This window comes from Equus przewalskii, chromosome 10 (assembly GCF_037783145.1).
Source record: "Equus przewalskii isolate Varuska chromosome 10, EquPr2, whole genome shotgun sequence".
NCBI classification, from domain to species: Eukaryota; Metazoa; Chordata; class Mammalia; order Perissodactyla; family Equidae; genus Equus; species Equus przewalskii.
The window spans coordinates 6278877-6293458 of NC_091840.1; the positions used below are offsets into that span (position 1 = coordinate 6278877).

Sequence of the window (14582 nt, forward strand, 5' to 3'; positions counted from 1 at the left end):
CTACCTCCCCAGCCCTTGGGTTGGGAGCATTTCACAGTCACCTCACCAAGTCAATCACAGCCCACTTCCTCAGCCCCACCCCAGGCACTCGTCTAAGACCACACAGCTGAGCTGGCTGCACTTTGCCTGGGCCCCCACAGCCTCTTCCTTCCCTCACCCCAATGGTGGTCCCACCTGCCCACTGTGGGCATTCCTCAGGGATGTCATTAGTCTGGACCACTCCATCCAGTTGGGCCTGGCTTCTGGCCAGCAACTTCAGCACAAACAGCTGGCCTTCCAGCTACCTTCCACAGGGCAAGGCTAGAGGGAGGGAGGGAGGAAGGAAGGAAGAGCCAGGCCCCTGCCCGGGTTGCTATTCTGCAGCACCCCCAGGGAGAAGGCTAAAAGTGCCCTCGGGCCAGGTGGCTGGCCTTTTGGCTCTCTTGACTCCTCTGTCAGCAGTCCTGGGGAATGAGCAACGCTGTGGGCTGAGGTGAGTACAGCTGGGCTGGCTTTGAGTTTATGCACAGAGAGGCTGTTCTGTGAGGAGGAGCCAGAGGCGGATGTCCTCCTTCCTCGGGTGCCTGCTCCCTGTGGTCCTGCTGACTGCCCAGTGGCCCCTGACAGTAAGGGATCCCATCCAGATACCACTCTCATTCCAAGCAGAGTAATGGGACTTCTATGTGATGTGCCCCCACCCTGTCCTGGTGCCCTTACCTGTGCACCATGCCCAGTGTCCAGCAGGGGCCCAAATCCTCGGTCAGGCACACCCAGGAGCAGCACGTCTTAGCTTTCTGCCCCGAGCAGAAGACACTCCACCTCCCCCCCCCCCACCTACTCTGCCGCCCTTCCCTATGGAGGAAGTTAAGAGGTTCTGCAGTCACCTCCCCACCAGAGAAGCAAGGAGAGGGGGCTTCAGTGAGGCTGCGGTTCCTGACGGGGCCAAAAGGCCATACATGAACTGGAAAGGGGTGCAGAGGGGCGTAGTTGGGCAACCAGGGTCTGGGGTCTTATCTCTGACGGCTGCCCACTCTGGTTCAGAAAGCTGGAGTTCTGGGAATATACACAGTGGAGTGGAAGGTGGGCAGAAAGGAGAAGTCCGTCTCAGACACCAGCAGTTCCAGTGAGAAGAAGGGCTCTGGGCAGGAGAGGCCTGTAGGCTGCAGGCTCAGGGCAGGGCCTTTTACTGAAGGGTGTGAAGAACTGCGCTCGTCCCTGTGGAGGTGGGCTCCGTTAAACCCTGCTCCCTTCCCACCCTCTCTTTTGGACATACTGGGCCTCAGGGCCTTTCTCATAAGCTCCTTACTGCCTAGCGCTGAGCCAAAAATGTCAGCAGAGGGGACAGGATGGGGTTGGGTCCAAGGCCAGGCATCACCGGCCTGAGGCTCCTGCTGCAGCCTGCAGGCCTCTACCTCACTAGCACCTGCTTTTGGCCAGTCTCAGTCCTCCTACCCACCCTCGGGGCCTGGAGGCCTGGGCCAGCTGCAGCACCCAATGCAAGGCACAGAAGGACATGGTCGTGGTCCTGATCTGTCAGCTGCATCTTGTGAGTCTGAATTTGCTCCCCGGCCATTGACAGAGTGGTTGTCAATGGTGAGATAACATTCCCATGATTACGCTATAAGTAAAGGGAGATTATCCAAGTGGGTCTAATGTAATCACAGGAACCCTTTAAAAGAGCAGAGAGTGCTCTCTGGCTGGTGGCAGAAGGGAAAGCCAGAGTGATTCAAAGCATGAGAAGGACTGGAGGTGCCATTAATGGTTTGAAGATGGAGGGGAGCCATGAGAGAAGGAAAGTGAGGAACCTTAAGGAGCTGAGAGAGGGCCCCAGCAGGCAGCACCTCAGTTCCACAGCCACAAGGAGCTCAATTCTGCAAACAACCTGAAGGAACCGGGAAGTGGAATCTTCTCTCCCGAGAAGAGCACAGATGGCTGACACCTTGATTTTGGCTGTAAGCAGGGACTCTGGCCAATTCTGTCCAGACTTCTGACCTAAAGGACTATATGCTCTAAATGGGTGTTGTTTTAAACTGCTACATTTGTGGTAATTTGTTGCACAGTGACAGAAAACTAATACAGCATGTACAACATAAGCTTCATGAGGCCAGGGGTCTCGTCTGTCTTAGTCATCACTGTATCTCCAGCTCTGAGGACAGCCTGGCAGATGTCAGGCACTCAAAACATGTTGATGGCTTGGCTCCATAAGTGATGGACTGATGGACAGCAAGTATTAGTTGGAAAACCAAATGACAAAGCAAGGGTCCTTCCATCCTGGGTAGCCGACCACTTCCTGGGTTAGGACAGTTCACTCCAGTATGTAATTGCATTAACCTTTTGGCAGTGTCATCGTTTCTCCAGCTTTAATGCTCATAATTGGTGGAAGTCAGTTCCTTAGTGGTACGTCTGTTGTAATAGAGAGCAAGAGCTTCAAATCTTTGTTTCGCTTCACTTTTCTACTCCTTAGTTTGGTTACTTTGGACACATTGTGCAAGGCTTCTGAGTCTCAGTTTTTCCATCTGCAAATTGCAGATTATGGGGGACTATAAGATGGATGCCCTAGAGGGCAGGAACTTCAGGGACATGGTGGGGGCACCAAATAAAGACAAGGCCTGAAGCTGGCCTCTCTTAGCAGGGGCAGCTGAGGCCAGGGAGGGACAGGAAGCTCCTGGTGCTCTGAGGGCAGGGCCTGAGTCTTGTCTGCCTCTGGAGTCATGCCTGGCACTCAGCAGAGGCTCCAAGCATGTTTGCTGACCAACCCGAGTGACCCTGGCAGCCCCGCAGCACAGCTGACTGGATCTGCTCTTGGCGTCCGGGTAAAGAGCCAGTCTAGTTCCCAAGAGTTTTGGTTACTGGCCTGGCTTCCAAATTGGGTGTGTTCCACGTAGGAACTGGGGCTCCAGTGGCCTAGGAGAGCAGCTGCCCCTTCTGTCCCTCACTAAGAGGTGAGCTTTAGATCTTCACACTTCGGTAAGCAGAAGTCGCAATAGGTCAGGAAGCTCATGGGAACAGAGTGGTACCTGACAGAACGGGCTCAGGGTCAAACAGACCGAAGTTCAAGGCCCAGCTCTCCCACTAGAATGAGTTCCTTAACACATCTGTGCTTCTTTTCCTCATCTGTAAAACGAGAATAAAAAAGTAGCTACCAATAGGCTTGCAAGGATTTAATGAAATAATCTGTGCAGTCTGGTGACTTTAAAAATATTTGACAGCAGAAGTCAAGAGTACTAACCAATCAGAACAGACGCTGGTAGTAAACAACCAGTACTGCTCTTTGGGCTATGTATCAGCCCTGATATGCTTACCACAAGCTTGATTTTAGTATTATCAATAGTATAGACGCTGCTATCATTCATATTACAGAAGGGCGGAGGGGGCCCAAATCAGGAGATAGGTTAACCCTCTGGGAACAACAACAAAAAGAACCTCCCAGAATGGGTGAGAGGTTGGGCCATCTGCTGAGAGCAGACATTTTCAGAGACCATGTCTGCAGATACTAGCTTGGGAGATGTGGACCCAAGTGTCATCAGGGAACCAGGCTATGACTGTAATGGAGGAGCCAGAGCTGCATGGAGCATACAGACCTTCAACACATGAAGAAAGACTGAGTCCAGCAGGGAGGGCCCAAGGACTAAGGACTGGGCACCCGACAGTTGCATATTCTGGAAGACAAGAGGCACCTCTGGAGCACCTGTCGTCAGTAGTGGGCCAGGTTGCACCATGGCCTAGATAAACGTGCCTTGGTGACCTCTAGGCCTGCCTAGGCCACCGGGCACCTGGCTGGCATGGGTGGTATTCCCCCCACTGGATAGTAAGTCCTTGTGATGGATATTACTGGGAATTCTATCATGACACCTCAGTCCTATGTAATAGTTGGCTCTGGCTGTGCTGACACAAGTTTTTTGGCCAGCAGAGCAGAGGACAGACCTTGGGTTGCAGTGTCCCCATTAAGGTGCCACCCCCCCCCCAATCCTGTGACATCTAGCCAAGAAATGGGAGGGAGGGTCAAAGGTCAGAGGCAGGCTTCTTTCTGAACAAATTTCATGTGACATGATAGATGAGGTTCAAAAACTGACAGTAAACACGTCTCCTAAATAAAATCAATGTTTCAGAGTCCATCTTGAGCAAACGGGAGCACTTTCTCTTAGATCAAATCCCAGTTCTCCAAGAACAACTGAAACAATACAAAAGAGGAAGATGAGTCGAATGGATGTGTTTTCAATCAAAATGAAACAAGGAAAATAACAAAACAAGGATGCGGGCTTTGCAGTGGTCAGGATTCCTCCTCTCTCTTCTTACTCAAAAAGCACTTTACTCCCCTGTCAGAGCACTTATCTCAGTCGGAGGGGCCAGATTGTGACTGCCTCCCAACCAGAGCATGAGAGCAAGGCTTTTATCTGGCCAGCCGCACGCAGGCGAGCCCGACAACGTCTGCTGAATTAATGGATGACTGATGATAACAGCAAACATTTATTCTGTGCTTACTAAGTGCCAGGTGCTGGGCTGGGCACTCAATGAAGATTCCCTCATTCAGTTCCTTCTGTGACAGTCTGTCGGGGAGGAGTCACTAGCCCCATTTGACAGACGAGAAACTGAGGTTCAGAGAGGTCCAGTCATCTGCCTGAGATCACACAGTATAAGAGCAAAGATTTGGGTTCAGGAATGTTGGATGTCAAAGCTGAGGTGGGTAAAGGATTTATAGAGAAGGGGTTGCTTTGCTCAGTGTTACCCAGACTGAGTGGCGCTCTGCTGGGAGGCATGGTTCGTGAGTTTAATTCCATTTCAACCAGTTCCTAGGGCCACTCATTGTTTTGTCTTGTTTTGATTTGCCTATGCCAAAAAATGCTTTACTGAGGAGTGCTCAAAAGGAGTAGGCTATCACATGAAATTTGGAATTGTATTTATTCCCACTGTTTTTTTTTTTTTTTTTTTTTTTAGAAAGATTAGCCCTGAGCTAACTACTGCCAATCCTCCTCTTTTTGCTGAGGAAGACTGGCCCTGAGCTAACATCCATGCCCATCTTCCTCTACTTTATACATGGGACGCCTACCACAGTATGGCTTTTGCCAAGCAGTGCTGTGTCCATACCCGGGATCCGAACTGGCAAACCCTGGGCCGCCGAGAAGCAGAATGTGCACACTTAACCGCTGCACCACCAGGCCGGCCCAATGGTTTTTTTTTTAAACAGCTTTATTGAGATATACTACACATACATACAGTTCACTCATTCAAAGTATACAATTCAATGATTTTAGTATATTCACAGACATGTGCAACCTTCACCACAGTTTTAGAACACTTTCCTAACCACAGAGAGAACTCAGGATCCCCAGCTACCATCCTCCTATCCTTGAATTTCCCTCAGCCGTATGCAACCATTAATATATTTTTTATTAATATACTATTTTATTCATGTTAATTAATTAATTATTTTATTAATATATTATATTATTTTATTAATATACTATTAATATACAGATTTGCCTATTGTGGACATTTCATATAGATGGAATCATGCAATTTGTGGTCTTTCATGACTGGCTTCCTTCATTTACCATAATGTTTTCAAGGCTCACCCATGTTCTAGCGTGGATCAGTACTTCATTCTTTTTATGGCTGGATAAAATTCATGGTATGGGTATGCCACATTCTGTTTATCCATTTATCCCTTTGGGTTGTTTCCACCTTTTGGCTAACGTGAAGAGCGCTGCTATGAACATTAATGTACAAGATTTTGTGTAGGCATATGTTTTCAATTCTCTTGAGTATATACTTAGGAGGGAAATTGCTGGGGCATATAACTCTCTGTTTCACTTTTGGTGGAACCGCTTAACTGTTTTACATTCCCACCAGCAGTGCATGCGGGTTCTGATTTCACCACATCCTCACCCACACTTGTTATTGTCTGTCTTTTTTATTTTAGCCATCCTAGTGGGTGTGAAGTAGTAGTTGTGGTTTTGAATTGCATTCCCCTAATGACTAATGATATCGAGCATCTTTTCATGTGCTTAATGGCCGTTTGTTTATCTTCTTTGGGGAAATGCCTGTTCAAATATTTTGCCCACTTTTAAATTGAGTTATCAGTCTTTTTTACTGTTGTGTTGTAAGAGTTCTTTATATATTCTTTTTTAAAGATTTTTAATTTTAATTTTTTTATTTTTCCTTCTTCTCCCCAAAAGCCCCCCAGTATACAGTTGTGTGTTTTAGTTGTGGATCATTCTAGCTGTGGCGTGTGGGACGCCGCCTCAGCACTGATTGATGAGCGGTGCCCTGTCTGCGCCCAGGATCCGAACTGGCGAAACCCTGGGCTGTCGAAGCAGAGTGTGTGAACTCAACCACTTGGCCACGGGGCCGGCCCCCTATATATTCTTGATACAAGTCCCTTAAATATATGATTTGAAAATATTTTTTCCCATTCTGTGGGTCATCTTTTCACTTTCTTCATAGTGTCCTTTGAGGCACAAAACTATTTTATTTCCATAAAGTACAATTTATCTATTTTTCTTTTGTTGCTTGTGCTTTTGGTGTCACATCTAAAAAAACCACTGCCTGGGCTGGCCCGGTGGCGCAGTGGTTAAGTTCGCACGTTCCGCTTTGGCAGCCAGGGGTTCGCCGGTTTGGATCCTGGGTGCGGACATGGCACCGCTTAGCAAGCTATGCTGTGGTAGGCGTCCCACATATAAAGTAGAGGAAGATGGGCATGGTGTTAGGTCAGGGCCAGTCTTCCTCAGCAAAAAGAGGAGGATTGACAGCAGATATTAGCTCAGGGCTAATCTTCCTCAAAAAAAAAAACAACATGCAGTTCTAGGAGGGATTTGAAAGTATGTTGAAGTCTCTAGATAAGACCAAAAAAAGACAAAAAAAAAAACCCCCAAAACACTGCCTAAGCCAAGCTCATAAAGATTTACCCTTATGTTTATTTCTAGGAGTTTTCAGAGCTGCCTTTTGACTGCAGTTCTCCACTCTTTGGGCAAACCCCTGAGCAGACCCCAAGCTACGTCCCTGGCCACAACTCTTCACAAAGTCCCCAGCCTAATCTCAAATGGCTGCTTACATTTCAGCATTTCTGCTCCAAGGTTTCATGTAGGATGGACAGCTGTGGACAGGCATCCAGGCAGGGGTTGAGACCAGCTTGAAGGTTTAGGACACAGGCTAATGAGAGAGGAGGTGATGAGTCTCAGACTCTGGGCACCAGACCATGCCTCTGGGACCAAGGCTCCAGGCTGAGGAAGTGCCTGTCAGGGCCCACAGCCCAACCTCCCTTGGCAGCTATGGCAGGTCCTTGGAGGAGAGGCTGGGTCCACTGCTGTCCATTGCCCTCTTCTTCGGGTCTCCATTTCCAGGAACTGTGGCAGCAGGTCCATCCTAGGAAAGGAGCCTGTAGAAAGTGACTCTCTGGTCACCACCAAACGTGGCTTTCCTATCCCTATTTACACTGAGTGCCAGGCCACCCTCTTAGAGACCCTCGATCAGGGGCTGGTGACCTCGCACAGCTGGAGGACTCTAGGATCTAGGGGATCCCTTTGGGAAACCCAGGTCTGCTGGTTGCCAGCTCCATCGGTGGGTGGCTGGGTGGGTGGGTGTGTGCACGCACAGAGAGGGAAACCAGGCCCAGGGAAGGGCAGCTCAGACCTCTCAGTCCGGCCAATACCACTGAGGGCCATACCCACTGGAGTGGGCGCCCAGCGGTCTGTCCCGAAGCCCGCCGCCCGCCGGGGGTGGGAGCCCCGCGCGCCCAGCAGGTGGACGGGACCGAGCTGCACGCGAGGCAAGGGCGGGGGAGGCGCGGCCGGGGCTGGGGGCGGTGCGAGCCAGAATGCGCCCCGCCCGCGCGCCGCCCCGCCCCGAGCATCCCGCGCCGCCTGGGCTGCGCCGGGTCGAGCGGCAGAGCCCGGGAGCAGCAAGGCAAGAGTTATGGCCGCTTCGAGACAGCCCCAGGCCGGGGAGCTGCTGGCCGAGGCCCGGAGAGCCTTCCGGGAGGAGTTCGGGGCCGAGCCCGAGCTGGCCGTGTCGGCGCCGGGCCGCGTGAACCTCATCGGGGAGCACACGGACTACAACCAGGGCCTGGTGCTGCCCATGGTGAGGGGCTGGGCGGGGAGCCCCAACCCTCTGCTGCGGCCTCGGCCGCCCCGCCGGAAGGGTGGGCCTCAGGGGCGCGGGGAGGCGCCTTCTCCCCGCGTGGACTGCTGGGCCGGCCGCACCGACCTTTAGCCACCTCCGAGTTTGGGGGAGCACGTGGGAGAGACCCCGGGACCGGGCATTTCCCATGTTGGAAGGGAGGAGGCCCGGAATCCGCGAGGAAGTAGGCTGGGAGGGGGTGTGCCTTCGCCTCTTCGCTCCAGCCCGCCCTCTGGACTGCTGATCCTTGTCATCACCCTGGGAGCCACCTCAAAATGTGGGGCCCCCTTGTAACATGCAAAAGGGGGCGCTTCAGGCTCTGGCCCCCATGGGGACCCAACGCAGACGGGAGGAACTACACTTAAGCCTTCAGGCCTAGCCCGTTCAATTTACGGTGGAGGAAACTGAGGCCCAGAGAGGGCTAGTGATCTGCTGGAGATCACACAGCTGGTTCTTGGTGGGCCTGCCACTAGAGTCAGGCCACTCAGCTTTCAGCCGGGGGCTCTTTCTACCCCACGGTGCTGCTTGGCACGTGAGTACAGCACACCTGAGGCCACTCCAAAATGGAGAGGCCTCTGATTCTGTTTTCCTTTTGAGCTCTCTCTCTCCTTTGCCCCACAGCTGGGAGCCTATACTGAGGGCAGAGTCCAGGTCGGCATTCCTGTTGCACTGGTTTCACCGCCCCTGAAGACCCAGGGGGCAGGGACCAAGTCCTCAGGGCCCCCTCAGCACTCAGGCCCTTCCCTGAGACACACCCCGTTCCCTTCATGTTGAGCCTAGAGGCCACCTCTCTGTCTGTCCAAGGCCCCTCGTCGCTCAGAACCTTAGTGTGGGAGGGGCCGCATCCATCCCTCGGCTGGAGGAAGCTTTGCGTACTCCCGTCTCTCCTGCCAGGCCCTGGAGCTTCTGACCGTGCTGGTGGGCAGTCCCCGGGCAGATGGGCTTGTCTCCCTCCTCACCACTTCTGAGGATGCTGATGAGCCCCGGCGACTGCAGTTTCCACTGCCCACAGCCCAGCGTTCGCTGGAGCCCGGGACCCCTCGCTGGGCCAACTATGTCAAGGGAGTGATTCAGCACTACCCAGGTATGGGGCCCAGGCCTGGGTCACGTTCATGCTGGTACCAGGAGTGCCACCTCTCAGCCGCAGAGCTCATTAGCTCATCTAGTCCACTGTGGGGTAGGCTTGCAGGGTAGAGCATCCCCACTGTACAGATGAGGAAACTGATGCCTCAAGAGGTTCCAGAACTTGCCCTGGCTTGCCTGTTTCATGATTGGAGGAGCCAGGATTGAAACCCTGCCTTTGGCCTCCAGACCCCTAAACCAGGAGGAGAACTAGGAAGACTGTGTCCCAGGAACCCCAGGGTAGAGGATGGAGGGTGGCGGGGCCCTTGGCCCAGCAAACCGGTGGCCTCTAACAATTGAGACACATCCCTGGAAGCAGCTCCCAGGCAGTTGCCTCCCTTCAGCCAAAATACATGCCCTTGCTGTGCCCATCCTCCCAGGTGGCCCATCTTACCATCACCCATTCTTTCTCCTGCAGCTGCCCCCCTCCCTGGCTTCAGTGCAGTGGTGGTCAGCTCAGTGCCCCTGGGGGGTGGGCTCTCCAGCTCGGCATCCCTGGAGGTAGCCACGTACACCTTCCTGCAGCAGCTCTGCCCAGGTATCTCCCAGACCCCAGCCCCGAACCCAGCCCTCCTTCCCTGAAGTCTCCTTGTGGTCAGAGCTTTTTCCCCTACTGTGGCTTCAGGAGGGAGGTGGGGAATCTCCCTGGAGGGTCACTGGAGCTACTGATGCTCCCAATTGCCCACCCCTTGTGCCCTGTCCTGGGCCCCAGCCTTCCCACCTCACCCTGTGCCGCAGACTCGGGGGCAGTAGCTGCCCGGGCCCAGGTGTGTCAGCGGGCCGAGCACAGCTTCGCAGGGGTGCCCTGTGGCATCATGGACCAGCTCATCGCACTGCTGGGGCAGAAAGGCCACGCGCTGCTCATTGACTGCAGGTCAGGGGCTCCCCTTGTACCCTTGTATCATAATCAGGAGCTTCTGGGTGGAGCATGCCCACTGCCTGGCCTGGCAAGCAGACACTTGGCCTTGTCATCTCCTCACTCCAACTCCACCCCAGGTCCCTGGAGACAAGCCTGGTGCCGCTGTCGGACCCCAAGTTGGCCGTGCTCATCACCAACTCCAACGTCCGCCACTCACTAGGCTCCAGCGAGTACCCCCTGCGGCGGCGCCAGTGTGAGGAAGTGGCCCGGGCTCTGGGCAAGGAGAGCCTTCGGGAGGTGCAGCTGGAGGAGCTGGAGGGTGAGAGCTGGCTGGGTACTGAGAGCTCTCTGGGCACCCTGCGGGGGCTGCCGGGCCCTCAGTATGGCCTTGACCCCACTGAACACCCTCATCGCCAGGCCTCTGCCCATTCCCCCTGACCCTGCTGACCTAGGGCTCCAACCTCAGCAGGGCTGCTCGAAATCTCAATATTGTTCTTTCTAATATGAGAATTACGTTTCCACTGTGGAAAATGTAGAAAAGTACAAAGAAAAACATATTAAGCTATGAGGCCAGTACCCAGAGATAGTCACCATTGGCATTTTAACATATTTCCTTCTAGTGTTTTTCTACATCTGTATTTTCAAAGTTGAGTATATGTAATATTGTCGTTTGCCCTTTTTTTACTTAACCTTATCTCAGAACCCTTTCCTATACCGTCAAAGGCCCATCATCAACATGGCTTTTTAAAACTCTATAATATGTATCTCAGCATACGGGTGCAGCATAACTTACCTAACCATTTTCTGGGTGTCACACCTAAACATGTGATGAGCATTTTTATACGTACGTCTTTGTCTGCATTCTCTTGTTATTTTCTTAGGATTAGATTCTTAGGAGTAAGATTACAGAATCAAGAGATACACACATTTTTAAGGTTCCTGGTACACATGCCCAGGAAGGTAGTCTGTTTCACAGTTTGAAGGTCATATAAATATTAAATCCTTTAATTCTCTCACAACTCTCTAGAGCAGACACTGTTATTAGTCTCATTTTTTTGGTGGGGAATCTCTGGTAAGCGGCAGTGCTGAGACTCGAACCCAGGCGGATTAGCCCCACAGCCCACGTGCTGAACCATGGGCCCCTGCCGCTGGCACTGGGAGTTGCGCCCTCCCTGGCAGTATGAGTATGCCCGTTTCAGGGACACTGGCCAACCCCAAGGGGCCATCCTGTCCTCCTCCTTGGTGAACTGTCACTTTCAGACCTGCCCTGCCTGCTCTATGCAGGTGGCCTTGGCTGAGGTTTTCATACTTGAACACTTTGGCTGTCGCGCTTCTCCACTGCAGCCCTTCCATGCCACTCCTGGGGGGCTCCCTCTACCTCAGGAACAGTGCTCCCCTCGGCTTTCTCCAGAGTCCTGTTCTGGCAGCCCACCCACTCTCTCACCCCTTGGCCCTTCCTGTCCTCTGCATGGCTCCTCCCCTTCTGCTTTGAAACACCCAGTTTTCTTCCCTCCTAAAATAGATTCTCCTTCCCCTGCCCCAGTCCTCTTGGAAAAGTACCTAATGTTCATCACCCCCATTTTCTCATCTTCACTCACTTTTTTATTTTTTATTTATTTTTTTGAGGAATATTAGCCCTGAGCTAACATCTGCTGCCAATCCTCCTCTTTTTGTTGAGAAGACTGGCCCTGAGCTAACATCCATGCCCATCTTCCTCTACTTTATACGTGGGACACCTACCATAACATGGCTTTTGCCAGGCAGTGCCATGTCTGCACCCAGGATCCAAACCTGTGAAGCCGGGCCGCCAAGAAGCGGAACATGCGAACTTAACCGCTGCGCCACCAGGGTGGCCCTCCACTCACATTTTTGTGTGTGTGTGTGTGAGGGAGATTGGCCCTGAGCTAACATCTGTGCCAGTCTTCCTCTATTTTATGTAGAATGTCACCACAGCATGGCCTGACGAGTGGTGCTAAGTCCGTGCCTGGGATCAGAACCTTCGAACCCTGGGCCTCGGGAGCAGAGCACACGAACTTAACCACCATGCCGCCGGGCCGGTCCCTCCACACGTTTCTTAATCCTCCAAGTCTTCCTGTTCCCCTCCCAGGACACCTGCCGTAACAACTCTCCTAGAGTCCCCACATAAACCTGTGAATCGTCCTCCCCTCCCCCTCAGTCGGCGGATCTGCTTGTTCACAGTCCTGTGTCTCTGCCCCAGCCCGCCCCAGGCTTTGTCCTCAGTGCACACCACCAGCCGCCACCGCTCCACTAAGGACTCAGGTTGGAGCCCCTTGCTCTGCCGCCTGCAGCCCCCCATTTCCACCTGGGGTTCTACAGCCTTCACCTGACCCACGATGGAACTCACTATCCTTCCTCCCCCACAGGCTCCTCCTCTTGACTTCCCCTTGTCTGTTATTTCCTCACCCTTTTCACTCCTGTGTGAAACCTCAGAGTCACCTCTCAGTCCGCACTCTCCCCCTCCCACTCTGGTCTCTGACCTCTGTCCCCTCTTTTTCTTCCTCTCCCAGTCAGGGCCCTCATAGGTCTCTGACTGCATAACAGCTTCCGGCTGGGCTGCTGGTGCCTGCTTCTCCCAGCCTGGGCCCTCTGCCCATGGCAGTCACTTTTGTCTCTTAGAGCTCAGTTCTGTCCCTCCCCTGCTCCAAAACCTCTGTGGCACACAGAATTAAGTAGTGAAGTCCCCTGACTCGGCTTGCTCTCCCTGCTCGGCGTTAGCCAGTGGGGCGGCCTGCTGGTCCCCTGGTGTGCCCTGTGCCCTGCCGCCTGATCTTCACCTGGGCTCTTCCCTTCCAACTCTGGAGCCCCAGCCCTTGGAGTCTCCACTGTTGCTCTGGCATAAACATCAGCAGGATTTCTTCTCTCTCGTGTTCTATCGTGGCCTCTTGAAGGCAGCATTGTGTCCCACTCACCTTGGAAGCACCAAGAGTCTGTGACTTAAACTGCTGTTTACTGAGCACCCACTGCGTGCCAGGCACTCTGCTGGGAGCTCTCCGCGTGTTAGCTCGCTCCATCCTCGCTGCACCCAAATGACACAGGTGCCCTATTTTACAGTCGAAGAGGCTCTGAAAGCTGTTACCAGCCCAAGGTTCTACCTACAGCTTCCACAGAAAGAGCTGGAGGCTTCCGTCCCACACCTTAGACTGCCTCCCACCGTCCTGGAGCCTTGGTTCCCCCTCCCCCACGTCTGCAGGGGCCCAGAAGCACTGGGTGGCAAGTCTGCTGACCCCCTTTCCTCCTCAGCTGGCAGAGAGCTGGTGAGCAAGGAGGGGTACCGGCGGGCACGGCACGTGGTGGGTGAGATCCGGCGCACGGCCCAGGCAGCGGCTGCCCTGAGCCGTGGAGACTACAGAGCCTTCGGCCGCCTCATGGTGGAGAGTCATCACTCACTCAGGTGAGGCCCCCTGGGTACCTGGCACCTCCCAGGCACAGGCTGTCCCCAGGACTGGGTGGGGCCCATCCCAGGCCCACCTCCTCCTATATCCTCTCTGTAGGGATGACTACGAGGTGAGCTGTCCGGAGCTGGACCAGCTGGTGGAGGCCGCACTATCTGCGCCCGGGGTTTATGGCAGCCGCATGACGGGTGGCGGCTTTGGTGGCTGCACGGTGACCCTGCTAGAGGCCTCCACTGCATCCCAAGCGATGCAGCACATACAGGTGGGCAAGCACCAGAGCCTGGGGTGGGGAGAAATGGGTTCCCGGGGCCCTGCTGTGCTGAGACCCCCTGCATCTCTCCCACAGGAGCAGTATAGCGGTACCGCCACCTTCTACCTCTCCCAGGCGGCCGACGGTGCCAAGGTGCTGCACTTGTGAGGTGCTCCCCTAGGATGGCACATGGTACACAGGGCCTGCCAGGGGCAGGTCACAAAGCTGCTTGCATCTGGGGCCTGCCCTCTGCAGCTGGGTGCTCAATAAACTTGTGCCTCCGATCGTGATGGCTGCGTGCCTCTAGAGGTGGGTGTCAGATCTGCTCCCCTGCTCTGGGCAGGGCCCGGGGGAATGGACAGGGCAAAGCCAAGCGGTAGCAAATCTTTTATTAAGTGTAGAACAAAGTTGGGTCCTTGTCATGCTGGTCCCAGCTCTTTGGTTACAAATGGGCTTGGGCCCGGGGAGTGGGGGGTGCTAGAAGAGCCTTCCGGGACCTCTGCCCCCTTCATGCCTCCAAGGACACCTGCACCTACTCTGTGGCCAGAGGCGCTAGTCCTGTGATCAGCATGCAGGTGGGCTGGGCCAGCAAGGGTCCAAGGATGGAGTAGCTGAGGCAGCACCAGGGAGGGGAGGTAGCGTAGGGGCCCAGGTTCCAGGACACTGCTAGGTTGGGGTGGGGGGCTCAGGTCTGGAAGAATTGTTGGTCCACCTGGGTGCTGAGTGTTCCACTGGTGGTCAGCGTCCGGCTCACAAACTCCTGGGTCACATGCCGGGTGAGGGAGCCACCTGCTTCCAGATGCTGGGACCCCAGGGTCAAGCCATCTGCAGGGGGAAGAGGCGT

General features: G+C 54.0%; 2 protein-coding genes across 6 annotated transcripts in view; one reads left to right on the forward strand and one right to left on the reverse strand.

The window, feature by feature from the left end:
• Nucleotides 1-7803: 7803 nt before the first annotated feature.
• Nucleotides 7804-14028, forward strand: GALK1 (galactokinase 1). Its single transcript, XM_008513341.2, has 8 exons — nucleotides 7804-8055; nucleotides 8989-9178; nucleotides 9635-9754; nucleotides 9955-10090; nucleotides 10213-10394; nucleotides 13337-13487; nucleotides 13588-13750; nucleotides 13835-14028. Exons 1-8 carry the CDS (start codon nucleotides 7891-7893, stop codon nucleotides 13904-13906), a joined length of 1179 nt encoding a protein of 392 aa, XP_008511563.2. The 5' UTR covers nucleotides 7804-7890; the 3' UTR covers nucleotides 13907-14028.
• An 82-nt stretch (nucleotides 14029-14110) lies between these two features.
• The window catches only part of ITGB4 (integrin subunit beta 4), a 30483-nt gene continuing 30011 nt past the window's right edge, over nucleotides 14111-14582 (reverse strand). For all 5 annotated transcript variants that reach the window (XR_011523268.1, XM_008513289.2, XM_008513290.2 and 2 more), the window contains one exon: nucleotides 14111-14563. Coding sequence is in view for 4 of the 5 variants with exons in the window: in XM_008513289.2 (XP_008511511.1) it covers nucleotides 14424-14563 (140 nt within the window). In the remaining variant the exon portion in view is untranslated. The remainder of the gene's footprint in view (nucleotides 14564-14582) is intronic.